The 26170-nt window shown below is 40.5% G+C and overlaps 1 protein-coding gene across 7 annotated transcripts in view; it reads left to right on the forward strand.

The window, feature by feature from the left end:
- The window catches only part of DNMBP (dynamin binding protein), a 110842-nt gene that overhangs the window by 30409 nt on the left and 54263 nt on the right, over positions 1–26170 (forward strand). For 6 of the 7 annotated variants that reach the window (XR_012326688.1, XR_012326689.1, XM_019939805.3 and 3 more), the window contains exons 2-4: positions 3775–3929; positions 5701–5823; positions 13359–15362. Coding sequence is in view for 5 of the 7 variants with exons in the window: in XM_019939805.3 (XP_019795364.2) it covers positions 3785–3929; positions 5701–5823; positions 13359–15362 (2272 nt within the window). In the remaining 2 variants the exon portion in view is untranslated. Of the gene's footprint in view, positions 1–2976; positions 3181–3774; positions 3930–5700; positions 5824–13358; positions 15363–26170 lie in introns of those variants that run through there. The other variant, XM_019939800.3, reaches the window with a different exon arrangement.

The following is a 26170-nucleotide window of genomic DNA, read 5'->3' on the forward strand; positions in this document are numbered from 1 at the left end:
GATCTTGTAGCTGATTATGGGAATGATGTTTAGTAATAACTGCTAACATTTATTGAGCACCTAGGTGCTGGCTTAGGTCCTTCATACTATTAGCATACTGGTTAAGGCTTTGGAGACAGGCAGATCTGGGTTCCTATTCCATGTCTGACTGACTTTGTGACCTGGACAGGTTATATAAGCTCTCTGACCTCGTATCCTCACTAGCAAAATGGGAATCAATTATATACAATAAGGTTGTTGTGAGAACTCAATGAGGGAATTCATAGTACAATGCATGGCACATAGTAAGTGCTCAATAAATGTTAGGCATTAGTATAATTATTTTTATCATTATGATCATCCTCTTGATGATTATTATGAAAGTATGATTATCTCCATTTTTCTGAAAAAGGAAGCTGAAGCCCAAAGAGTTTAAGTAATATATCCAAGGTGAAAAAGCTAATAACTAGGGGAGCTGGGATTTGAACCTTGATTTCTCTGACTCAAGGAGCCTCGTACTTTGCATTCACATTATGCTGCCTCCTCAGTGTGTGATTTTAATTCTATATTTTTTTAATACTTAAAGAAAATATGTGGTGGGAGAGGATGTGGGGAATGGTACTAGCTACTTCTCTTCTCCATTGTGTACCCAAGTCATATTATAGGAAAAAAAGTTTCAGTAACTCAAAGATAAGCTCTTTTTACTCAACAGTTCAAATTAAATATGTAATATGTGTGTTGCATGTGCCATTAAAATCTTATAGGCCCTTCACATTAACGGACTGAACAGTTTCTTATGTGCCTAAGTGTTTGTCCACATCATTTGTAGACTGTAAACTTAGAGCTATAACTATCCTTTTTTGTAATTAGGCACTTAGTGCTTTTTGATGTTGTTTATTGTTATATGTGAGATGAAAGTTAGAATCCTCATCTCTGCCAACACCAAATGATACTTGAGGCAAATAAAGAAAAATAGGCTTGGGGCCTGGACACTCTGGAGATCTTCTGCCGCTCCTTGCAAAAGACCTTGGAGAAGTGTAAGGTAATCATGGCTGAAGGTAATCATGGCTGATGGCATATGCCCTCTATTTATTGCCTCCCTTTCTATTGCTTAACATGTCCTTAGGCTCCCTTGACACAAAGTAACAGACGCATTGTCTTATTACAGCACAGACACCATAAGATAGTATGCAAGTTTGGGCCGTAGGCGTCCTTGAACCGAAAACACATTCTTGATCTGGTATAGTGTACTAAAGCTTGTCTGGAGGCGCCATCTACATAGCCCTTTCTTATTCTTCTTATGGATTTGTCTTTTTCAGTGCATTTTAAATCTGGGCCACTGAGGTATGGTCCTGCTGCTGTTCTTCAGGTCAAATCGGTTTTTTTACAGGCACGGTCTCAGTAGGTAGAGGCCGGAATGCACTCAGTCTGAATCCTGGCCCTGCTGCTGTAAGCTCTGTGATCTTGAACAAATTTTCTAACTTGCTGAGCCTCAGTACCCTCATCTTTAAGATAGCTGTGGGGAGGGACTACACCAAATTAAAAAGCTCTCAGTCACTCCCCCCAGTGGTTGAGAGTCCATCTGCCAATGCAGGGGACACGGGTTCGAGCCCTGGTCCAGGAGGCTCCTACATGCCGTGGAGCAACTAAGCCTGTGCGCCACAACGACTGAGCCTGCGCTCTAGAGCCCACGAGTCACAACTACTGAGCCTGTGTGCCACAGCTACTGAAGCCCGCACGCCTAGAGCCCATGCTCTGCAACAAGAGAAGCCACCGCAATGAGAAGCCCGTGCACTGCAGCAAAGAGCAGCCTCCACTCGCCGCAACTAGAGAAAGCCCACGCACAGTAACAAGACCCATGGCAGCCAAAAATAAATAAATTTATATTAAAAAAAAGCTTTTGTACAGCAAAGGAAACTAACTATCAGCAAAACGCCACGTACTGAATGGGAGAAGATATTTGCAAATGATACATCCAACTCAACATCAAAAAAACAAGCAACCCAATTAAAAAACAGGCAGAGGATCTAGACATTTTTCCAGAGAAGGCATACAGGTGGCCAACAGGCACATGAAGGAAATGCAAAGAAAAACTACAATGAGATGTCATCTCACACCTGTCAGATTGGCTGTTAAAGATAATAAATAACAAGTGTGGGCGAGGATGTGGAGAAAAGGCAAACCTTATGCAGTGTTGGTGGGAATGTAAATGGGTACAAACACTATGGAAAACAGTATGGAGTTTCCTCAAAAAATTAAAAATAGGACTACCGTATGATCCAGCAATTCCACTCCTGGGTATTTATCTGAAGAAAGCTAATTCAGAAAGATATATGTACGCCTGTGTTCATTGCAGCATTATTTACAAAAGCTATGGAAGCAAGCTTAGTGCCCATTAACAGATGAATGGATGAAGAAGATGGAATGGAATATTCCATGACAATGGAATATTATTCATAAAAAAAGAATGGAATCTTGTCATTTTCAATAACATGGATGGACCTAGAGGGTGTTCTGCTAAATGAATAAGTCAGAGAAAGACAAATACTGTATGATTTCACTTATATGTGGAATCTAAAAAACAAATGAACAAACATAAAACAAAAAAAGTCATAGATACGAAGAACAAACAGGTGGTTGCCAGAAGGGAGGGGGGTGAGGGGAGGAAAGAAATAGGTGAGAGAGTTTAAGAAGTAACCTCCAGTTGTAAAATAAATGAGTCATGGTATAGTGTGGGGAATATAGTTAATAACTAGTATCTTTGTATGGTGACATATGACTAGACTTATCGTGGTGATCATTTTGAAATGCATAGAAATATTGAATCGCTAAGTTGTGTAACAGGAACTGACAGTGTTGTAGGTCAACTATACTTCAAAAATAAACAAACAAACTCATGGAAAAAAAGATCAGATTTGTGGGGACCAGAGGCTGGGCGGGCGGAGGGGCGGGAATTGGTCAAAGACAGTCAAAAGGTATAAACTCCCAGTTATAAGGTAAATAAGTACTAGAGATGTCATGTACAGCACGATCAATATAATTAACACAGCTATATGTTATGTATGAAAGTTGTTAAGAGAGTAAATCCTAAGAGCCATCCTCATAAGGAAAAATACATTTTTTTCTTTTTCTTTCATTTTGCATCTGTATGGGGTGATGGACATTCACTACACTTATTGTGATCATCACTTCATGTTGTATGTAAGTCAAATCATTATGCTTTGTACCTTAAACTTATGCAGAGCTGTATGCCAATTATATCGCAATAAAACTTGAAGAAAAAATAAAATAAAATACATGTGGAAATACAAAGGGAAAAAGATAAGCAAAAAAGATAGTTATGGGGAATAGATGAAATGCCATATTTAAAATCCCTACTTTTTAAATACCATATTTTAAGAGCACCCTCTTGCCTGGTACCTTAAAAATGTTAATTCCCATGTTGCCTTCTTCAAGCATATTGGAAAGTCTGCATTTCCAAGTGGCATGTTTTCTATTCCACATAGCTATAAGTCACTTTTTTTTTTCAATTCCAGAATGACTTGGAGAATTAAATGAAAACATATGAGGAAATTATTGTTTTTAAAGAAATGAGACAGTATTTTGAAAGTACAAACTTCTTATTTGCTTAGCTTTGACTTCATTATAAGTAGTCTTATATATACTTTATATCTTAGTAATAATTTATTATTAATAAGATACTTTATATCTTAATGATAATTCTCAAGATACCAATCTATATTACAGTGTCTTAAATACTTATGCTTTCCCATTTCTTTTGACCTTTCTTTCCAGGTTATGAAAGATGGAGGCTGGCTCAGTGGTTCGAGCCATCTTTGACTTCTGCCCTAGCGTATCAGAAGAACTGCCGCTCTTTGTGGGAGATGTTATTGAGGTGTTGGCAGTGGTGGATGAATTTTGGCTTCTAGGAAAGAAAGAGGATGTGACAGGTAAGAGGTTCATAATTCCTCACGTACAAAATAGACCACAGACCCTCCCTTCTTTCCATATTAAAAATAAAGGTTTGGGCTTCCCTGGTGGCGCAGTGGTTAAGAGTCCGCCTGCCGATGCAGAGGACACGGGTTCGTGCCCCGGTTCGGGAAGATCCCACATGCCACGGAGCGGCTGGGCCCGTGAGCCATGGCCCCTGAGCCTGCGCGTCTGGAGCCTGCGTGTCTGGAGCGTGTGCTCCGCAATGGGAGAGGCCACAACAGTGAGAGGCCCGTGTACCACACACAAAAAAAAATAATAAAAAAATAAAAAAATAAAAAAAATAAAGGTTTAAGGGGAAGCCCAATAAATATATTTCAGATCCTTTTGTGTTTTCTGTGTGTGTTTACTGTGGTTTCTGCCAGCAAGGAGAGAATGTCTCTTATCACTGCCTCTCTCCTTACTGGTTCCTTTAAAAGGTTGACATGGTTAGGTACCAGCTGCCCTCCTAGATTCCTGGGTGTCCTAAATTTATTAAATCTGCCCTCTACCCTAGATGCACTTAACTCCCACTTTCCATGCACCTGGTTTCCTTTTTTCTATTCTTGAAAAATGTTAGCACCAGTTTCTTTTATGAATTTGCCAAGGGAAGGCTGGAAGTTTTTCCCCCACACTATGCATCTATGTTAAATCCAATCTTTAACTTATATATATTTATGGAAGTCTGGGCTGGAGTATATCATACAGTCCTTAGAACAGACTCTTATTGTTACTTAAGCCACATTTGGGAGATGATAGATTATTTCCCAGTAGAAGTGACATCTCAGCTGAGATAAAAATGGTGAGTAGGAGTTAGCAAGGCAAAGAGGATAGGCAGAGAGAATTATTCAGAGGCCCTGGAATGAGAGAGAAAGAACATGGAAGGACTGAGAAAGTTCATTCTGGCATATGGAGTGTGAATGGTGGAGCGGGGGGAGATGGCATGGGGAGATGAGCAGAAGCTAGATCATGGAGGACAGCGCATGCCATGGAAAGGAGTTGTGGAAACAGGATACTGTAAACGTGCTTTAAGCACAATCAGATTTGTCTTTTAGAAAGCTCGATGCTGCAGATTGAAGAATGATAGGAAAGGGCAAAGCCAAAGGCAGGGAGGTGGGATGGGAAGTGGTTGCAGTAATCCAGGTGAGAGGTGCTGATGGCTTGGACCGAGGTGGTGAATCTGGAGATAAGTGGACATATGCAAGAGATAGTTAGAAGGTGGAATCAACTAAACTTTCCGATGTGTTCCAACTGACAGGCCCTGTTTGTCTATTATTACTTGTTAAAACCCTGCCAATCTTCAGATTCAACTGTAGTCTTTTTCATAAAATTTTTCATTTTCTTCCTGACCCATTTCCTACCTTCTCTGAACTTCCATAGCAATTTGTGTACCTAGGATGTGACACTGGATTTCAAACTGAATTATTGTTTATGTCTGAATTAGATTTTATGTCTGAATCAAATTTTAAGATTTTTCAGGGCCAAGACTGTCTTACTCATTTTCCCCTCTGCAGTGTGCCTTTGACAGAGTGACACCCAGTAAATGCTCATTGAATTGAATTGCCCTCTCTGTGTTCTGCATGCACCTAATTTTGTGCACTGCATGTTTTCTACACTATATTCTCCAGTGATGAGTACTCAGTGAGTTTTCAATTCAGGGTTTATAAATGGGATCACAAAAAAGGTTTTTGTCCTGGTACACAGACAGAAAAAAGGAATTTTAATATTGGAAATGTTTGCTTTTATTTTCAGGACAGTTCCCCAGCAGTTTTGTGGAAGTTGTTACCATTCCCAGTCTAAAAGAGGGCGAGAGACTGTTTGTCTGTATCTGTGAATTTACATCCCTAGAATTGAACAGCCTTTCCCTCCATCGAGGTAAGTTGATCATCCAAGAGTAGACTGTTCAAAATAAGATTGGTGGAGTCAGTCCATTTTGACAACTAGATCTTTTTTTTTGAATTTTTATGTGACTAACCTCTAGAGAGTCTTCAATAATACCAAGATAGTGCTGACAATAATAATGCCTTATATTTGAGTAGCATTTCATAATTCCCACAGCATTTTCTCTCACAAATACACTCTCATTTCATTCTCAGCACAGACCTGGCAGGTAGCAAAGTGGGTATTATTAACTGCATTTAAAAAATAATGAAAATGACTTCCTCCACTTACCGTAAAAAAAAAATGATAATAATAATGAGAATGAGATTCAAAGAATGTTACCTGCAGTTGAGAAGTTTTGGCCTCAGAATGTGAAGTTACATCACCTGATTATTTGTAAGCCCGGTATTCTCTTTCTACTGCCCCAGGTTGTAGCTACACTTCAGACTACAGTTATCTTTTTTCCCGTAAAAATTGATATGACTTTGCTAACAACATACTATTTATTAATGCATAATAGTAGAGCAGGAATTACAGTATGCAAATTAAGAGAGAGATGCAAAACAGCCCCATTGCTATTCAACTATTAGGTAATGTTATTAAAGTTCTCATCAGAACCAGTTTAAAGGGAAGTGGTTTAAAACGGATGGTCATAGCCATGTCTCAGTGATATTCCAAGTATTTCTCACTTCTTACACTCTGATAGACATATGAACGTCTAAAGAGTGACTAAACAGTTTCGGCACATGTACTTGATTAAGTCCATACATTTCTGCATAAGCACAGAAGCCAGTAGTGTTCCACAAACTGAAGCTTATGATCAGTGCAATTTTATGATGACTCACAACAGTCATCAAAATTGTATAATTTATTAGGTATGTTATTACTGTTGTTACTTACTCTTTTGAGTATGGCACTAAAGGGATAGGCTTAATTTCTTAAACTGTGTACACATATGGGAGAGAGAGTGCAGAGGTGGGGAGAGAGACCTAGCAAAGTCCCTAACCCTTAGTCAGTGAGAAGAAAGGAATATTGGGCTTTGACCTTAATCCTCAAAATCAGCTTTCAGAGTTTCTTGCCTTCACTTTACACTAAGCCTCTACCTCTGTTCTGTGTGCTTTTTTGCTAATCCACGTTGGGAAGACAGACAGAAATAGATGAAGATGTTATAGGAGGGAGCCTCATCTGTCCCTACTCACAGCTCTCCCATAGGGGGGCTGAGTCCATGTCAGACCAGTCAGAGGGTCTGGTGGAAGCCAAGGCACAGTGGCTTCCACCAGAGCTGTGCAGAGGATGTGGGTGGCCTGGCATTGTTTTTTCCTACACCTGGTTCCTGGAGCAAATACTGTGTATAACAATGTACTATGTGGGAATATACAGTATGTCTACAACATTTGAGGAATTTGAGGAAGTGGCTTCTGGAATTAGTTTTTTTGCTTCATAATATATCTTGCATAGTCAAGTCTTAGGTACTAAACAGATTTTCTGCTGAATGCCTCTCCTGGGAAGACTGGACTGATGTGTTCTGAACTCGATTTGAAGTTAAAATCCACCTCAGGAATCCCAGAGCCACCTGAGATTCTCAGGAAAACCCTGGTGTGGACCTTTCAGCCACAAGTCACCTCTACCAAGACTGACTCAAGGTCAGGCTGGGTCCTGGAGTCTGTAGATCTTATCTTGACTATCTTTTAACAAGTTAAGGCTGTGGAGCTGAAAAACATAAGCAGAGCTCAAAAGAAGAGGATGCAGGGCAGGGGGCATACATAGGAAAAGAGAGAATAGAAAGAGATGTACTAATTATTAGTGGTTTTATCTTCTGTGATATTGTGCTGCCAGTAAACACATTGACTATTCAGCTCTCTTTCCTTCTATGCTGTTCACATATTTTAGCTCTGTATGTCTTCCGATTTGAACATAATAATAGCCTTTGAGGATGGGGAAAGTAGGTGTATCTATACAATTTGTCTTTTTCTGGGAAGTTTAGCTTGAGACACAGAAATGATTTTAATTCCTCTTGTTTTCTATATATATATAACAGATATTTTACTAGTTAGAAACAAAACCACTAAAAAAAATGAAAGTATTGTTTTATACTATATATAGTTTATGACTTGAATCTAAGTCTACTGCTTGGAATGGCCCTTCTACTTCTTAGACTGAAAATGGCCCTTCTGCTTTTTCCGTTAGATCAGTGTCTCCGCTCATGAGTATATACATTCCTTTATCCCTGTCCTCTAGTACTATTAATCCAGTTCCCTGTTGTTTCTTTGCCTTTCCTTTGGTCCTTCAGTGTAGCAGTGAAGCTTCTCCTCTTCTGTGATTTAATATATGTCAGGAGGGATTTGGAAACCTTTAAGAGCATGTGGGATAATGTTTGAGATCTGTTTTGTTTTACCATGCTGCCTTTAGTTGTTATTTACTTACCTTTCAGAAATATCGAGAGTTATAAGAGAAAAAATTATATATTTTAACTGAAAAATTATATTATTAAAAATATATATGTATTTAGGGCAGGCAGTATAGTTTAGGGGATAAGAATTCTGATGGCTCTAGATTTAAATCCAACTTCACAACTCAATAACTGTGATTCTGTACTAATTACTTAAGTTCTTTTGGCCTCAGTTTCCTTGTCTACAAATAATAATACCAACATCAGGGTAGTTGTGAGGATTAAATGAGGTTATACATGTAACGCATCTGGCAGAGGGTAAGCACTCAATAAAGATTAGCTATTTTATTATTCTCAACCTAGGATTCTTGGGGTTCATGGATGTGCTTCGGGGGACCTTATTTTCTGATGATTATGTGAAGTTTTGTGTGTATGTACATTTTCCCTGGGAGATTCTATTTCGAATCCAGACCACCAGTAGTTCTTCCAGCAGGTGTCACCCTTTCTCCTTTTCCCGAAGCTTTCTATTTGTTTTGGTCTGTTCCCTGTATTTTGAGTTATATTTAAATTCAGAAACAAGTTTGTCTCTTAGATCAGTGTAGGTGCTGTCCTAGAAAATAAAGAGGGGAAAAAAGAGAGAAAAAACAAAAGACAAAAACAAAACAACAAGGAAAAGACAGAGAAAGAGGAGAGAAAAAAAATTAGTGAGAGCGATGAAATATTTAATTGCCTGACACAACACAGAATGCTTATCCCTTGCCTATAAGCTCATGCTTCTAGGCCACCTCTCAACCCCCAGAAAAGACCAATGAAAATTGATAAACTTATTTACAAATAAATAGATAAATGATAATTATCAGTTAAAGCACTTGTGTCATAAGTCTGTGGTGCCATGTGTGTGAGATATCAGGATTTAGGTTCTGATATGGCTCGTGTGGAAACCCAGGTAAAGAGTGGTAGGTCTGCATAGAGTACAGAGTCCCTGGGCAGTAGATTTCAGTGAGGGACTTTATCCTGCAGGGTCAAACTACTTATATTCAGATTCTAGGACGTTCATTCTTTCTTATCATCTTATTCTTAATGCATTTCTTGTTTGAATAAAAAAATCTAACCAGAAGAAACAAGCAGTGTGGTGGCTGGGATTAATCGTGCATAAGCAAAAGGCTCAGGCTGACCCTAAGAGTCACCCCACTTCCTATTTTTTTGTTCACTCTATTCCAGGAGTTCCTCATATTGTTGTTTTTGAAGTTTAGAAATGATCACTAAGCAGCCTCTATTCCTAAGGCATAGGAATGCAAAAAACTCAGTAACAGGGCTGTAAAATAAAACTGTTCACCAAAATTATCTCTAAAGTGCTTTTCAGGGCCTAAATTGTGACTTAAAACAAACAAACAAAACCTTTATTATATAGAAATAATCAACAGAATGACAATCTGCCAGGTAACAAAGCTTATCAAAACAGTCACCCAGGGAGTCCCCTGGTGGCCTAGTGGTTAGGATTCCAGCCTTTCATTGCCATGGATCGGGTTCGATCCCTGGTTGAGGAACTGAGATCCTGCAAGCCGCATGGCATGGCCAAAATAAAAACAAACAAAATTGTTTTCGGACTTCCCTGGCAGTCCAGTGGTTAAGACTCTGTGCTTCCAGTGCAGGGGACATGGGTTTGATTCCTGGTCAGGGAACTAAGTCGTGCCGCATGGCCAAAAGAAAAAAAAAGAAAGAAGGAAAGGGAAAAAACAGTCTGAAAAAAACAACTGAAAATAGGAAAACAAGCCCTATTATAAGGGTTTCATGAAGATTTGGTAAAACAAGAAAATATTCTAATTCTGCAGGTTTAAAAAAGCCAGTTCAGGGCTTCCCTGGTGGCGCAGTGGTTGGCAGTCCACCTGCCGATGCAGGGGACGCGGGTTCGTGCCCCGGTCCGGGAAGATCCCACATGCCACGGAGTGGCTGGGCCAATGGGCCATGGCCGCTGAGCCTGCGCATCCGGAGCCTGTGCTCCGCAACGGGAGAGGCCACAGCAGTAAGAGGCCCACGTACCGCAAAAAAAAACCAAAAACAAAACAAAACAAACAAACAAGCAAAAAGCCAGTTCAGGGACCTCCCTGGTGGCACAGTGGTTAAGACCCCGCCTGCCAATGCAGGGGACAAGGGTTCGATCTCTGGTCTGGGAAGATCCCACATGCTGTGGAGCAACTAAGCCCGTGCGCCACAACTGCTGAGCCTGCACTCTGGAGCCCGCGAGCCACAGCTACCGAGCCTGCATGCCTAGAGCCCGTGCTCCACAACGAGAGAAGCCACCGCAATGAGAAGCCCACACACCGCAATGAAGAGTAGCCCCTGCTCGCCACAACTAGAGAAAGCCCGCATGCAGCAACAAAGACCCAATACAGCCGAAAGGAAGGAAGGGAGGGAGGGAGGAGGGCAGGAAGGAAGGAAAGAAAGCCAGTTCATTTCAAAGCCAGGAGAGTGGGAGTTTTGGCACGCTTTTATTCTTTTTTTTTATTTTTTTTTTGGCTGCGTTGGGTCTTCGTTGCTGCACGCTGGCTTCCTCTAGTTTTGGCGAGTGGGGGCTACTCTTTGTTGTGGTACGCGGGCTTCTCATTGCGGTGGCTTCTCTTCTTGCAGAGCATGGGCTCTAGGCGCGTGGGCTTCAGTAGTTGGGTCACGCGGGCTCAGTAGTTGTGTCACGTGGGCTTTAGAGCGTAGGCTCAGTAGTTGTGGCACATGGACTTAGTTGCTCTGCGGCATGTGGGATCTTCCTGGACCAGGGCTCAAACCCGCGTCTCCTGCACTGGCAGGCAGATTCTTAACCACTGTGCCACCAGGGAAACCCACGCTTTTATTCTTAATCACCAAAAGACCTACTGTGTCTGAACAGTAGCCATTGTCTCCAGTGAATTCCCTCTGTGGTCCTGATGGAATGGCCTTAGAACTAGTGGGGGAAAAAGTCACTTGTAATTCTCAGGACCCCAAGCTCTGACCAATGGATATTGAATCAGGAATTAAAGGAAAATAGAAATACAGGACCAAGACCTATTTTCAGGGACATCTAAGCAAAACAGCATGAAATCAGTGAAAATGTATTGGGTGCCTACCAGTAAATGCAAAATCTTACATTAGAAGCTGTGTAGTATATAAAAATACAAGTGTCAAAATTGTTGATATAAGTGATAATTTCTTTAGTAGGCTACAGATGGCCAAGATGTGTGTAGGCTTCTAAGGTTTCTCAGGGAAGCATGCTAAGGTTTCAGATGGAGAGGAGAGGCTTCTGTAGGAGACAATGAAAAGTGCCCTTGTGTGGAATAGGGTCTCAGAGGTGAGATAATATTGGATAGCTGGGGATGGGGCAAGGGGAGGTTGTGACTGGATGTGAATACCAGTTTGCACTGAGGTGAAAACATAAGAGTAGCCTTTTGGTAGCTTAGTTAACTAAACCTCTTTGGAGAGTGTCCACAGCAAACTTATTTTTTTAAATATATTTCCCGTAGTAAGAATAGGATAATTAGAGTAGAAGCCTTAGGCGGTAGGAAGAAGCCTTCATGCCTCATGGTAAACGTTTGAGCAGGGGAGGGATATGATAAAATGGGTACATTTGTAATCTTAGTTTGGCATGAATCATTTGGTAGACTGGAAGAGACAGTGTCTGGGGCGAGGTTTAAAAGAGTGAGATATGATGGGAGTTGGATAAGGTAGCAAAGAGTAAGTGACGAATGGAATAAATATTTTGAGAGAAAAAATTAGAGGACAAAAGGAAGTTAGAAGCGTGGAGCTAGTTAAAAAAGTTAAAACTGATGATCTACAAAATGAATAGTTCATAATCAGGTAATTAAAAGTTTGCTGCAAAACAATTTGCTGCAAAACTATAGGGTAATTTTTTAACTGGGACAAATCCTTTCCTCACCTTCTTCAATAATAAGGCAGATGCTAACTGTTTAGCTTATATTTTGTGAAGATAGCCTGAAACAACAATATTGGAGCTACTGGTTATTTTCAAAAACAAACTGCTGATTACTAGAACATTCTTCTAAGATTTCATTATGATGTATTTTCAGGATAAGGATAGTTCAAGAAGGGCTCTAACCAAGTGAGAGAGTGGCATGGACATATATACACTACCAAATGTAAAACTGAGCTAGTGGGAAGCAGCCACATAGCACAGGGAGATCAGCTCGGTGCTTTGTGACCACCTAGAGGGGTGGGATAGGGAGGGTGGGAGGGAGGGAGAGGCAAGAGGGAAGAGATATGGGGATATATGTATATGTATAACTAATTCACTTTGTTATAAAGCAGAAACTAACACACCATTGTAAAGCAATTATACTCCAATAAAGGTGTTTAAAAAAAAAAAAAGAAGGGCTCTGGAGAAAATAAATGAACAGTTTGTTGTCCACACCCTACACTTCCAACCCATTCCTGAAGATTCTTTCTTTGTTCGATTTTTGATATTGAATATAATTTAGTGTGAGAAATTAGATCCATCTATTCAAAGGACTGTAGTGGCCATGACTATATTCTTCATCATTTATAAATGAATCCAGTGGTACAGACTATTGCTGGTAGTAGCATTTCTCTAACTTTTTGATCTTAGGATGCCTTTACATTCTTAGAAGTTTTTGAGACCCTAAAGAGCACTTGCTTGTGTGAGTCTATTGATATTTACCATATTAGCTGTTAAAGCTGAGAAATTTTTTAAATTATCAATTTATTTTTAAAAACTCATATTAGCATTAATAACATAAATAACAGTTTATGAAAAATAACTAGTTTCCTAAACAAAAAAAATTTAGTGAGAAGAGTAACATTGGTTTGCATTTTTTGCAGATGTCTTTAATACTTGGTTTAATAGAAGAAATCTAGATTCTTGAATCTATATTCAGTTTGCCACGTTACATTGTTTTGACTGAAGTATATGAAGTGTATGAAGAAAATATGATAGTTTTGACCTCACAGACCCTCTGAAAGGATCTTAGGGATCCACCCTAAGTGTCAAAAAGTGTTCATGCACTTAAAACTCTAGGTTTATATTCCCTTGAATTTGGTAGCTATTTAAGATGATGAGTTGCACTATTAGTTATACCAGTATCCTGCTGAGGTGATAACTGAGGTCATTATCTTTGCTTCTCTTCTCTTTCTTCAGGTGACCTAGTGGTTCTCGATGGCACTCCCACTGCCGGCTGGCTGCAGGGCCGGAGCTGCTGGGGTGCCCGGGGCTTCTTCCCATCCTCATGTGTTAGGGAGCTCTGCCTCTCCTCACAGAGTCGGCAGTGGCACTCACAGAGTGCCCTTCTCCAGATTCCCGAGTATTCGATGGGACAGGCCCGGGCACTGATGGGGCTCTCTGCGCAGCTGGATGAGGAGCTGGACTTCAGAGAAGGGGATGTGATTACCATTATTGGAGTTCCTGAACCAGGCTGGTTTGAAGGGGAGTTAGAGGGTCGAAGAGGCATTTTTCCGGAAGGTTTTGTAGAGCTTTTGGGGCCCCTGAGGACTGTGGATGAGTCAGTAAGTTCTGGAAATTGCGATGACTGCATTACTAACGGTGAAGTAGATACCAACACAGGAGAAGAGAGACAGCCAGAAGAGGAAGGCGAGCAGCCAGGCACCTACGGGATTGCCCTCTACAGATTCCAAGCCCTGGAGCCAAATGAGCTGGATTTCGAAGTAGGCGATAAAATCCGAATCCTGGGGACCCTGGAAGATGGCTGGCTAGAAGGATCACTGAAGGGCAGGACAGGCATCTTTCCTTACCGCTTTGTAAAGTTATGTCCTCAAACAGGGGTGGAGGAAACCGTGGATCTGCCACAGGAAAGCAGCCTCACCAACATCCCTGACACATCTTTGGATTGTTCAGAGGACTTCTTAGAAGTGGAAGGAAAAAGACATGAATCTCATGAGTATAAAGCAGAGAAGTCCAACTCAGTTATTTCTGAAACATCCACTTCCCCACTGGAGCATCTGACTTCTGAGTATGAAGAAGACAAAAACTCTCACTGGGACGTGGGCAGCTCAGAAGGGCCCCCAAGAAGCACAGGTTCAGGGCACGAACAGCTTCTTACCAAATACTCTTCCACAAAGGATCCTTCAGAGGTGGTAAATGGTGTTACGTCCCAAACTCCAGTACCTTTTCATCCCGAATTGCAGAAAAACCAGTATTATTCTACAGGAGGAGGAAGCAACCCCCGCCCCCACCAGTACTCTGACCCTCTTCCTCTAGAAGCAAGGACTAGAGACTACTCCAGCCTACCTCCCAGAAGAACATACTCCCAGCCGAAAACCCTTCAGAAGCCAGTGACACCTCTTCATAGCACCTTTTCCCGTTTAGCCTCCAGGGCAGTCAGACCCAGCCAGTTGAGCCCTCAGCTCCAGGGCATGGCGAGGTGTGTGAAAAAGCACCTCACACCCAAAGAAAATGCTTCCAGCTTTTGCTCTGCATCAGAGAAATCAGAGATGAAGCCTGGTCTGCAAGACGAGACACCTGCTGTGGAAGCAGTGGCACTTTCACAGGGAGACGGCAACACGGACCTGGATTCTAAGTTGACACAACAACTGATAGAGTTTGAGAAGAGCTTGTCAGGGCCCGGCACAGAACCAGATAAAATTTTGCGCCACTTTTCAATCATGGACTTTAACTCCGAAAAGGATATTTTCCGAGGTTCCTCGAAGCTGATCATCCAGCAGGAGCTGCCTGAGAGGAGAAAGGCTCTAAGGCCACCGCCACCCCGTCCCTGTACTCCAGCATCCACTCCTCCCCATTTGCCAGTGGACCAGAGCCTGAGACCGGAACCACCCTTGGCAATGCGACCTTCTCGCCCCGCTCCCCTGCCTCCCTCGGCCCAGCAAAGAACGAATGCAGTACCCCCCAAGCTCCTAACCTGTAACCGTCCTGGCTGGGAGAGCCTAGAAAAGGAGGGCCCTGAGAACATGGAGAAAACTTTGGACCAGACTTCCCAGTGTCCCTTAGTCTTGGTGAGGATTCAGGAGATGGAACAGGACTTGGATGTGTGCTGCAGGGCTCAAGAAGAGCTGAACTTACCGCTGGAGGAGAAGCAAGAGGAATCACTAAGGGCAGACACCCCTGAGAATCTTGAGTTCTACGAGAGTAACATTGAGAGTTTGGACATGGAACTCCAGCAACTTAGAGGTAAGTGATGAGGAGATAGTATATACTTGTTTCTTGACACCCACAAGTCCAAGTAACAGCCTACCCAGGCTTTTAGCAATGTGTTATCATCTATGATGGACAATTAAGGAATGGTTTGCTTTTTATTACCTAATTTCTCACTCTGTCACCACAATTAGATGGCTCTGTCTGAATGTATCCTATGACCACTATAGCCTCCTAACTCCATTTGCTGCTCAGGTAAAAAAGCTCAGACCTCAGTGACATTTATACCTCCTATACCTCTGTGACATCCATAGCAGTTGTGCAGATGGAAGTCCCCAGATATAACTTTCTTTAACCAGACTCTGCTCAGGACTGAAGACTTCCAGGCTAAGACTCATGAGAAAACAGTATGTTGTATCTTTGTGGTCCAGGGACTAAGTTTCAATAATAATAACAAACATTTATTAATGTATTAATAAGCATTTGTCACAAAGAATCTTCACAGCTACCTTGAAGGTACTGGGTTAATTCATTTGGCTACTTTATAGATGAGGAAACCAAGACTTGCAGAGATTAAGTAGCTTGCTAAGGGAACCGGGAATCGAGCCCATGTCTTTAACTACTATGGTTTACTGTTTCCCACCTTGCATATTCAAAAATTGAAATGCTGTCTCTTAACTTGGGGGTGACCAGGCTCTGGGGACTTCATTTGTATTCACCAGCCTATCAAGAGAAATAATTTATAAAGTAGGAAGAAGAAAAGAGTGAGATAATAGCAACTGGTCTACAGCCTGAGGAGAGCATGACTGCATGCCCTTTGGCATGCATGCCAGAGAGCTCTGAACCTACATGTCCTTAGGAGAGTCAATAATAAAAAGCACTCTGTGGATCTAGGAGCTGCAGGATCCTAATAAATAAAAACAAGGTAATGGTGGCCCAGAGAGACTAAATCAAGATGGCAGACCAAGTACACATACCAACTTCCCCTTGTCCTTTAGATCTCTAAAAGTGAATGAAAAAAAAAAAAATAAATTCCAAGAAGAAAGAGTATTATCAGAAGGCCAGAAGTCGAGTAACTTTCTGAAAGATGGAAAGCAGACGGATTACAGAAAGAGAGGAAACCTCTGTCTAAAATATGCTCAGGCAAGAATTGCTGTGCAAGTGGACACAGTTCTGCGGGAACTCCAAACTCAGAGGCATGGCCCGGGAGGATGTCCTGGAGCACATGCAGGGTGATGAATTAGGGACCAGCCAGATCACTGGGCCCCTGGGTCATTTGTGCTCAACAGGACAGTGGTGACATTTGCTCTCAAGGTAAAGCACGAGGGTGAGCACCTAGACATGTCCTCAAGAGAGTGTTCATTTAATATGAGTATCTGAACTCTTGGGGGATGCCAGATGCCTTGACGATTTCAGAGTGCCTGAAAAGGAATCCTGAGGGAACTTTGGCTCAGCGCTACATCCTCAAAGACATAGCAAGCCCCAGATTCTCCATCACCTTCCATACATACAAGTTTTGAGATATACTTGTAAACTGTTCTTGCATTAGACATACAGGTGACAGAACAAAACTCTCCCAAATTCCAGGTAGCAAAAATTTCTCAATAATGATACTTATTAGAATTAGTAGTGTTCCAGAGAAATATTATGTCTTCTATGCATAAAAGCAGTGTGCAGTGTTTTTAAAGGACTATATGGAGTAATGGACTGGTACTGAGGGATGAAATTGGTATTCTTTTTTATTCAATTGACCTTCTTTTTCAGGACTAATAATTCAGCTGGTGTTCTTACTATGTTTTTGGTTTTTTTTTTAAGTTCTAAAAGTTTAATGCTGTGAAAGACCTGCAGTAGGTGGGTATAGTCTTAATCAGGAAACTGTTCTTTATTTGCATTCACCAAATACAGCATTGGCTGTATTAATATTGACTTGATTGCTTTTCAATAGGTGTATTATTTGTATCAATTGCTAGTATGATGAAATTACTTACTTCTTGCAATCACTGACAGTTCCTCTTAAGGTCATCTTTTTCTGTCTTCATAAAAAGTGTATCCAGCAATACAAGAAGTCCCTTGAAAGAGGCAGAATTAATCAGTTTGAGCACCAGGCTTTACCCCTCCAATCCAGTCCCATACAATCTCTAACCTTGAAATTTAAGGCATAAGATTTAAAGAACTTTAGATACAGTATTTATCTAATCCTGATTGATATTATATTTAGTTGTTTATATGCCTCTCGATGAAAATTTTAAGCCTAATGAAAAGACAGATACTGTACATTAGTTGGTTTGTCATTTCCCACACACCTGGTATAGTGTCCAACAGGTAGTAGACTCAGTAAATACTTGGTGAATTTAGTTTAACTGAATGAAGTTGAAGTTTCTGCTCTACCTTCCAGAACTTTCAAAGATCTCCTTCCTCCATTGTTACTTTGAACTTGGACTACTGGAGAGCTAAGGACTGTCAGTGCTGAGATGCTGGTCCCCTTGTCAGACACAGTCAAATGGTAGCAAAATAGTCCAGTGCTGTGCCAGACCCAAAATTAGGTTCTTTATTGTAGCTATTGCTCCTCCTTCCTCTTCTTTTTTTTCTTCTTCTTTTTTTAAATAAGAAAATGTATGGACAAATGCCTAGCTATGCTTATCATGTGATAGGCATTTAATAGGGGTTTGAGAAATTAGAAGAAATATAATTAAGAAGCACTTCTAATTGCAAGACTTAAGTATAAGAAGAAAGGGTATGGCTTTATTTATTTGAACTGTAGTCAACTGAGGGCTCTGGTTTGTGCTTGGTGGTTTTAGAGCAGGATACACTTGACGGTTTGGTTTACATTCAGCTCCACCTTATGCATATAAGTGTGAATCTAGTTAGATCAACAGGGAATACATTGAATGGATTCAATTTAAGTATAGGATGGTATATAGATTTACATATAGCTCACACTTAAATATATATAGCCTTTATACTGTTCTTCATATTGCTCCTTAAAACTCTGGAATTATTACGTCATGAGGACTCATTTCCTAGAAGCTGTATTTTTTTTCAAATCTGATATGTTACCTTTTATAGTTTTCTGTTTCCTGTAGGTATCTTTCAGCTTGTTTTTTATTTTCTTTACCTATGGTAAGAATAGTTATTTTATAGTCTGCATATGATAATTCCAAGATATTAAGTCTTAGTGGGACTGTTTTTGGTGTCACAGGGTTCTCATTCATGTGGTCTAGACTCCTTGTGTGTCTGGTTACCTTTTACTGTGTGCTAGTCATAGTATTTAGAAAACATTAAGACCGGAGATGAAGGCACCTGACTCCAGAGAGGATTTGCACTTCTTTCTGTCAGCTGCTTCTGGTCAGCTAATGTTTCCCAATTCCTGAAGGATAGTAATCTTTGAGATTCAGGAACAAGAAACTGGAATTCCTGAAATTATAAATTATTCTGTATTTTAAAAAAAACTGTTATTTACGTGTTCTTAAGTAATAACAGTAATGTATGTAATAATCAACAGTGAGCAATTTTCCTGTGTTAGGATTATACTAAAAGTTTCAGAGATTTTATGTATATATACACATATATATGAAATAAATGCATGATTTTTTATTATTATGAACCAAAATATTATGAGATTATATATTTTAATGACATGTAAAATTATTCTCTACCTGATAATTAACTTTGAAATATTTTTTACTTTTTTAAAAAATTTTATTTATTTATTTTTGGCTGCGTTGGGTCTTCGTTGCTGCGCGAGGGCTTTCTATAGTTGCAGCGAGCGGGGGCTACTCTTCGTTGCGGTGCGCGGGCTTCTCATTGCAGTGGCTTCTCTTGTTGCAGAGCATGGGCTCTAGGCACTGCAGGCTTCAGTAGTTGTGGCTCGTGGGCTCCAGAGCGCAGGCTCAGTAGTTGTGGCGCACAGGCTTAGTTGCTCTGTGGCACGTGGGATCTTCCCTGCCCAGGGCTCGAACCCGTGTCCCCTGCATTGGCAGGCGAATTCTTAACCACTGCACCACCAGGGAAGTCCCTATTTTTTACTTTTTACTTTAAAATAATTTTGGATTTATAGAGAAGTTGCAGAAATAGTAGAGTTCCCTTAACCCTAATATCCTACATAACTCAAAAATATTTATCAAAATTAGAAAATTAACATGATACTAGACATCTGATAATATAAAACATTAAAATAAGGGAATATTAACACAAAATAAATGTTAAATAAAAATAATTTAAAAACTGTAAAATCATACCACAAATATTTAGTATTTAAAGTGATTTTTAAAACAAAATTTTAAATACACAAAGTATTAGTTGCCCTGTCTGATGGGATTGATCTTTGTTTTGTGACTAATATTCCAGACATAGAAAAAAGTTTCCTTTGATGTTGGTTGAGTGTTAAGAATGTATCCAAAAACATCTTCAGGTGGGGCCATTAGGGTACATGTTGCTTTGCATAAGCTCATAATCTTTCTTTTTTTTTTTTTACAGACAGGTTTTCTTTTTTTATTTTCTAGCAACTATTTGCATTGAATATTTCTTTTTTTAAAATTTTAATGAAGTGTAGGTGATTTACAGTGTTGTGTTAATTTCTGCCGTACAGCAAAGTGATTCAGTTATACATATGTGTGCTTATATTCTTTTTTAACAGTGAAAATATTTTGTCTACTTGCCCTGATTTTGACTTTGCCATTGGAATCAATATTGTTTTGCTAATTCAAATTTTAGACAATAAATTTATGACAACATTCACATCTTTGAAAATTTTTTTAATTGAAATAATTAACATACAATATGATGTTAATTTCAGGTAATACAACATAATGATTCAATATTTAATATTCACATCTTCTCTGCATTTCTCTTGTTAAAATACTTACAAAGAACTATAGCCTATAGCAAATACAAACACTGGAAAACACTGAGCAAACATTTTTGAGTAGTATTAAAATAATGGAACATTTGCCTCTGAGCAAGATTCAGTGCTACACAGAATCATGTGTCAGAATTGCCAATTTAAGGACTTATTTTACTTCTAAAATTTGATATTTCTTGGACCATCACTTACAAGGTTTATATAAAATATACTGTGCAAATACGCTTATTAGTATTTATTTATTTTTTATTTTTATTTATTTTTGCTGTACGCGGGCCTCTCACTGTGTGGCCTCTCCCGTTGCTCCGGACGCGCAGGCTTAGCGGCCGTAGCTCACGGGCCCCATGGCCCCTGCATCGGCAGGCGGACTCTCAACCACTGCGCCACCAGGGAAGCCCCTTATTAGTATTTATTTTATTTGCAAGAGTGACTCACTGTTAGCGCACAGGGCCATGAACACACGTGCTTTATAAACACATTCATAACATAGCAACAGTTACAAGCAATACTAACTGGTTAGGTCCTAGTCACTTTTCTCCTATGTACTTTTGTCCCGGTCAACCTTAATCTTTACTCTGTGGGTCAGTATTTTCTGCTCTTGCTTTCAACTTGACACTGGTAGATTCTTTCTACCAGTAATGAGACCAGTAATGTCTCTACATTTATTGTTAAGCTTTATTCTCACAGAGAGTTATAGTATTTTCTCCTTTTTTTCCAGATTTCTCCGCTGATTTTTTCTTACGATTCAGAAATCGTAAGATCGTAATATAAATTATATAAATATTATCGTAATATAAATTCCCTAAGCAACGCTGAGGAGGAATTCCCACGTGGAAACGATATCATTCTGAGTCCACCTCCACCTTAAACTAATTTCAAGGCTTAAAGTACCTTGGACGGTGAAGGTATTAGAGCCCGAGATGTAATTTTGTAGGAGGGCTGGTCCAGTTCTGATTCTCTCTCAGGAGTCTCTGGAATCTTAGCTTATTTATGGAAAAGGTCTCCTTTTAGACTCCTTACCTTGCCTTGGGCTTTGGGTTATCAACCTCTTCTCCTCAGAGGGCCATTGGAACAAAAGCTGAGTTTTCTGGGACTGGTAGATGCCCCAGGGCATTGTAGTTTCTGTGGTTATTTACCCCTCTGGATTCTAGTTTTCCTTTTGGTTTTGGCCTGTACTCTACCGTCTTGTCATTGATGATAGTTTTAAGATTTTTAAATAGTTCGTCTAACTTTTTAAGCTTTCTTTCTGTGAGATGGTTGGCCTAAATGTCAATTATTGGAAACAGAAAGTCCTTTATTAGTAGTTTTAGATAAGCTAGTGTTTGGCTGTGTCTGAGAATTAGGAGTTTTAAGTCTGGAATTATCATGTAGAGTCAGGGTAGAATGCTAGGAGGCATTTGTGAGTATAGTGTGTTGGGGATGATATGTCATTGTAGGCTTCAGGATGCTATCGAGTCAGTCACTCATTCATCCAGCAAATGTTGGTTAAGTTTTTACCATGTGCCAGGCACTGTGTTAAGGGCAGCGTATATAGTAATAAACATAGATGTGTTGTCTGCCTTCCAGGAGCTTCTGGTCAGATGAGTTGCTAATTAACAAGTAGAAGTCCATATCTAAAACACAGTACCTTACTAGTTTGGGAAAGAATTCTTATACCTGAGGCATTCCAAGGAGTCTTCAGAATAATAAATTGCTTAATAATTTAAGCATATAATAATAATTGAGTTCCCTGGTGGCCTAGCGGTTAGGATTCCGGGCTTTCACCGCCATGGCCTGGGTTTAATCCCTGGTCGGGGAACTGAGATCCCGCAAGCTGCGGGGCATGGACAAAACAAAAACAAAACCAAAAATGATACCTTCAAATCTGATAAATAGTTTGGCTTCTGAAGCAGTAGAAACATTCAGCGTTAGTCCACAGACTTTTCAGATTTACCAGTACAAGTTACTTTTAGAAGCCCTTATTAGAACTACATCCTGTGGCCCTGAGAGAATCTCATTTTAGCATATCATAGTCCTTTTCTACCTCGAGGAGAGGTTCACATGCCTGAATTGGACAGTCAGGGTTGTACATTCATTTCTTTACTCAGCAAACATTTCTTCAGCACATAGTATGACCCAGGCACTGGCTATACACTGATTAATAAAAAGGATATAGTCATAGTATCATTCATATTTGTGTATCTTTGAAACTCTAGTGATCATACTGATATTGACCTCTGTATTTAATCACACTGTCTCTCTGTCTTGCTGCCTTTGAATTATGGCCATAGTTAATTTCTGTGTGGGCCAAGACCCTGTTGTTCTAAATCAGTGCCGTGGTTGGTAAATTGTAGAGTCAGCCTCTTCCGCATCAGGAACCTTGCTCCTGAACGTCTCCCCTTAAGGTAATGCCAGGAAGAAGGTTGGCCAGAGACACTCGGGGTAATTTTTAATTTGAATTTTAAATGACTGTTGCACATCAAATCAGAATGTTTTTCAGGAAAGTAACATTTTCCTGAAATGTTAGTAATGAAATGAAAGTAACCAAGATATTGGGTGAGATCTAAGGTCCACTAAAGAGAGCCATTAGGTTAACCAGTTGGAGAATGACTGATATGGAATAATAACATCTTTACACTGAAGTGATACATAATATTCCAGACAGATTTTTTAAAATTGAAGGTATGGTTTTTCTACATACAGAAGCAATTTATTATTCTGAAGACTCCTTGGAATGCCTCAGGTATAAGAATTCTTTCCCAAACTAGTAAAAGGTAATAGAGTTTAAAAGGTAAAACGTTTCGTGGTCTTTTAAGATATAAAAGTTCATGTAAAAGAAATAATGATTTTTCTTTCTAGTTTGTCAGTACATAAGAAAAAACCCAATATCCTCGGCTTTTGTAACATCTAGTTCAGGGTGCTGGCTCAGTAAAAATTAGCTCAGTTACTTGTAATGGATTTTATCTTGGTATATAAATCCATAAAACAGCAACCATAGTCAGAAGCCATTCAGAGTCCATGATGATTCAGGACAGAAGCTAGTTTTCCTTTTAGCAGACAGGGTTTAATGTATGTCAAGAACCGTAGCTAGGAATGGTTAACTTGTAATTAGCCCGTGACGCACTAGTCTTTGCAGTTTGTAGTGTGGCTTTGTGAACATTTCTTCACCTCAGCTCCAGGCAGAGGGGTGGAGAAACTGGAATAGCTCCAGGGACTTCAAGTATGGGTTTCAGATTTCACCCAGGCTTTGCAGCACTTAGTGCTAGCCTCCTGCCTCAGCCACAGGCATTCCTGCTGCCACTGGCTACCTGAGCGTGTTGACTACTACTGTTCACTTTACCAGATGTAGCAAGACCCCAAAGATGAAAAACTCTGGGGCAGTCATTTATTCAATAAATACTGTTGAGCTCCTGCTGTATTCCAGGCAGCGTTCTAGAGTTATAGCCGCGATCTCTGCCCCCATGGGGAGAGACAGACAATAAGTAAAAATATGCGTATTATTAGGAGGCAAAAGAACCTATGGAATCAGGAAAGTGACTTTTGAGTGAAGATCTGAATGATTGTAGGAAGCCAGCCAAACCATTTTGGGGGTGGGGGAGATTATTTCAGGCAGCTAGAACAGCAAGTATAAGAGTGTGCCTGTTGTTTGAGGAATAGCAAGGAGGCCAGTTCAACTAGAGCAAAGGCATGGGCTTTGTAGCCCATCATTCGGAGTAAGACGAGAAGCCCCAGGAAGGTTCTGAGCAGGGGAGCAACATGATCTTAGAACTTTACAGAGTCACTCTGTCTGTGGCGTTGAGAAAATACAGAAGTGCAGAGGCAGAGAGACCAGTTAGGAGGCTACTGTAATGATCCAGGCAAGAGGTGATGGTAGCTTGCACCAGGATGGCAGAGTGGGGTTGAGGAGACGTGCTCAGTTATTTTGAGCATCATATATAAGGTATATTTGAGTTGGAGCCAGTAGGACTTGCTGGTGGATTGGATGTGAGGTGAAAGAGATGAGGATGACCCTGAGATTGAGCAACTGGAAGGACTGGAGTTGCCAGTAATTTCTCAATTAATAGTGAAGAGTGCAGGAGACGCTGGTTGGTGGGGGAGGTGGGACAAGGCAGAGGTCAACCGAACAATTTGATACACAGGTCAGAGTTCAGAGGAGTTAGGCCTGGAGACATAAATTTGGGACAAATGAATTTTGACAGCACATAGACAAATTCTTTCAGCACATAGACATTATTTAAAGTCATGACATTTAATGAGATTACTTAAAAAAACAAAAAAAGTATAGATAGAGAAAAAGAGAAGAGGCCCAGGGAGTGAGCTGTCTGGAAGATAGGAACGGAAAGAGTAGGATGATGACAGCAATTATAAATAATTGAGCGCTTATACTTTGTCAAACAATGTGCTAGGTGCTTTTATACACTTTTTCCAGTTCCCCAAATTGTCCACAGCTGACAGATGAGAAAACTGAGGTTTGCCGAAAGTCTCACAGTTGGTAAGTGGGAGAGCCAGATTCAGATTCAGGTGGGTTTCACTGTACAGCTTTATGTACATTCTCACTGTGCCACAGCGAAGTGGCAGCGTGTTTTGACGTAAGGAGGGATTGCTTGACCTCTGAGAGTGGGTGGTAGGAAGCAACAGTTGGAAAACTCAGATCTACAAGTGCTCAAGGTGGAAGGATCCCAGCTGACTCTTGCCAACTTACTTCCAAAATAATTTATGCCAACAGTAACATTTTTAGTACTCTGATTGGTTGAAAACTATTTGCTAAATTACATATATCTGTGGATTTAAGAGCATATATGTATGTATTGACATATATATTTTTAAAATATTTAATCCTTCCTCACAGATATACTTTTTTTGTGGTACGTGGGCCCCTCTCACTGTTGTGGCCTCTCCCGTTGCCGAGCACAGGCTCCGGACACGCAGGCTCAGCAGCCATGGCTCACAGGCCCAGCCGCTCCATGGCATGTGGGATCTTCCCGGACCGGGGCACGAACCCGTGTCCCCTGCATCGGCAGGTGGACTCTCAACCGCTGCGCCACCAGGGAAGCCCCAGATATACTTCTGACTGTTGGCTTATCATGAAGTTACTTAAGTTTCCAAAGTGTTTACTCATTCATACTAGTAACATCCCCAAGCTGCTCACGGTTTCCAGTTTCTCTATTTGAACCCTCACCTAACTCACCTTTAAGTGCATCATAAGGTTTAAACTCTAAAACATCTTGACTGCTTCTCACAGCCCTGTCTATTTAGAACATCCTTCAAAGTATATCAGATCCCCCCAACACCTCTTATTTTCCTGTATTGCAGTCTTTATTTTTCTTTTTACAGTGCTCTCAGACTCTTTTCTCTGTTTCTGCCTTCCCCTGTCCCAGTCAGTTGTCTTTTCATTAGTCCACAGTCGCTTCCTTTACTGGGGAACTTACTTTTTGATCTTAAGTATCTGTCTTCTCCCTCATTTCCAGACCCTCTTCCCACTTAGCTGGAGGCTGTTGCTGTATTGAGATCCCTCAAGTTACTTTAACCTTAATGATAGGGTCTTCTTTACAGCTCCTCCTAATTAACCCTTAGGCTGAGAGGCAGCTGCACTAAGAGTGGAAACCACATTCCTAGTCAAGGAATTTCTTGAATTCCTTCTGTGTGCTAGGTAACTGGGTACAAAGGAAAAGACCTGGGGCAGCCAATGTTGGGAATGTGGAAGACAAGGGAGATGAACTAGCAAAGGAAAAGGAGCAGCCAGTTAAGTGAAGGAAGAGCTTCAGGAAAGAGGAAGTGACTCTGTCCAAAAGCTACTGAGAAGCCAAGTAAGATGAAGTCTCAGAAATGACCATTGGATTGGATGACCTTGTCAAGGGCAGTTTCAGTAAAGTGATAACAAAGGGATAAAAGCCTTATTGGAATGGATTAAAGATAGAGTGAGAGGTAAGGAAATAGAGGCATTGAGTATTTGGCTTGCTCAAGTCTTTCAAAGCAGAAGTTCTTTGTAAGATGGGAAACAGGA

Source organism: Tursiops truncatus, chromosome 16 (assembly GCF_011762595.2).
Source record: "Tursiops truncatus isolate mTurTru1 chromosome 16, mTurTru1.mat.Y, whole genome shotgun sequence".
Taxonomy (NCBI): domain Eukaryota; kingdom Metazoa; phylum Chordata; class Mammalia; order Artiodactyla; family Delphinidae; genus Tursiops; species Tursiops truncatus.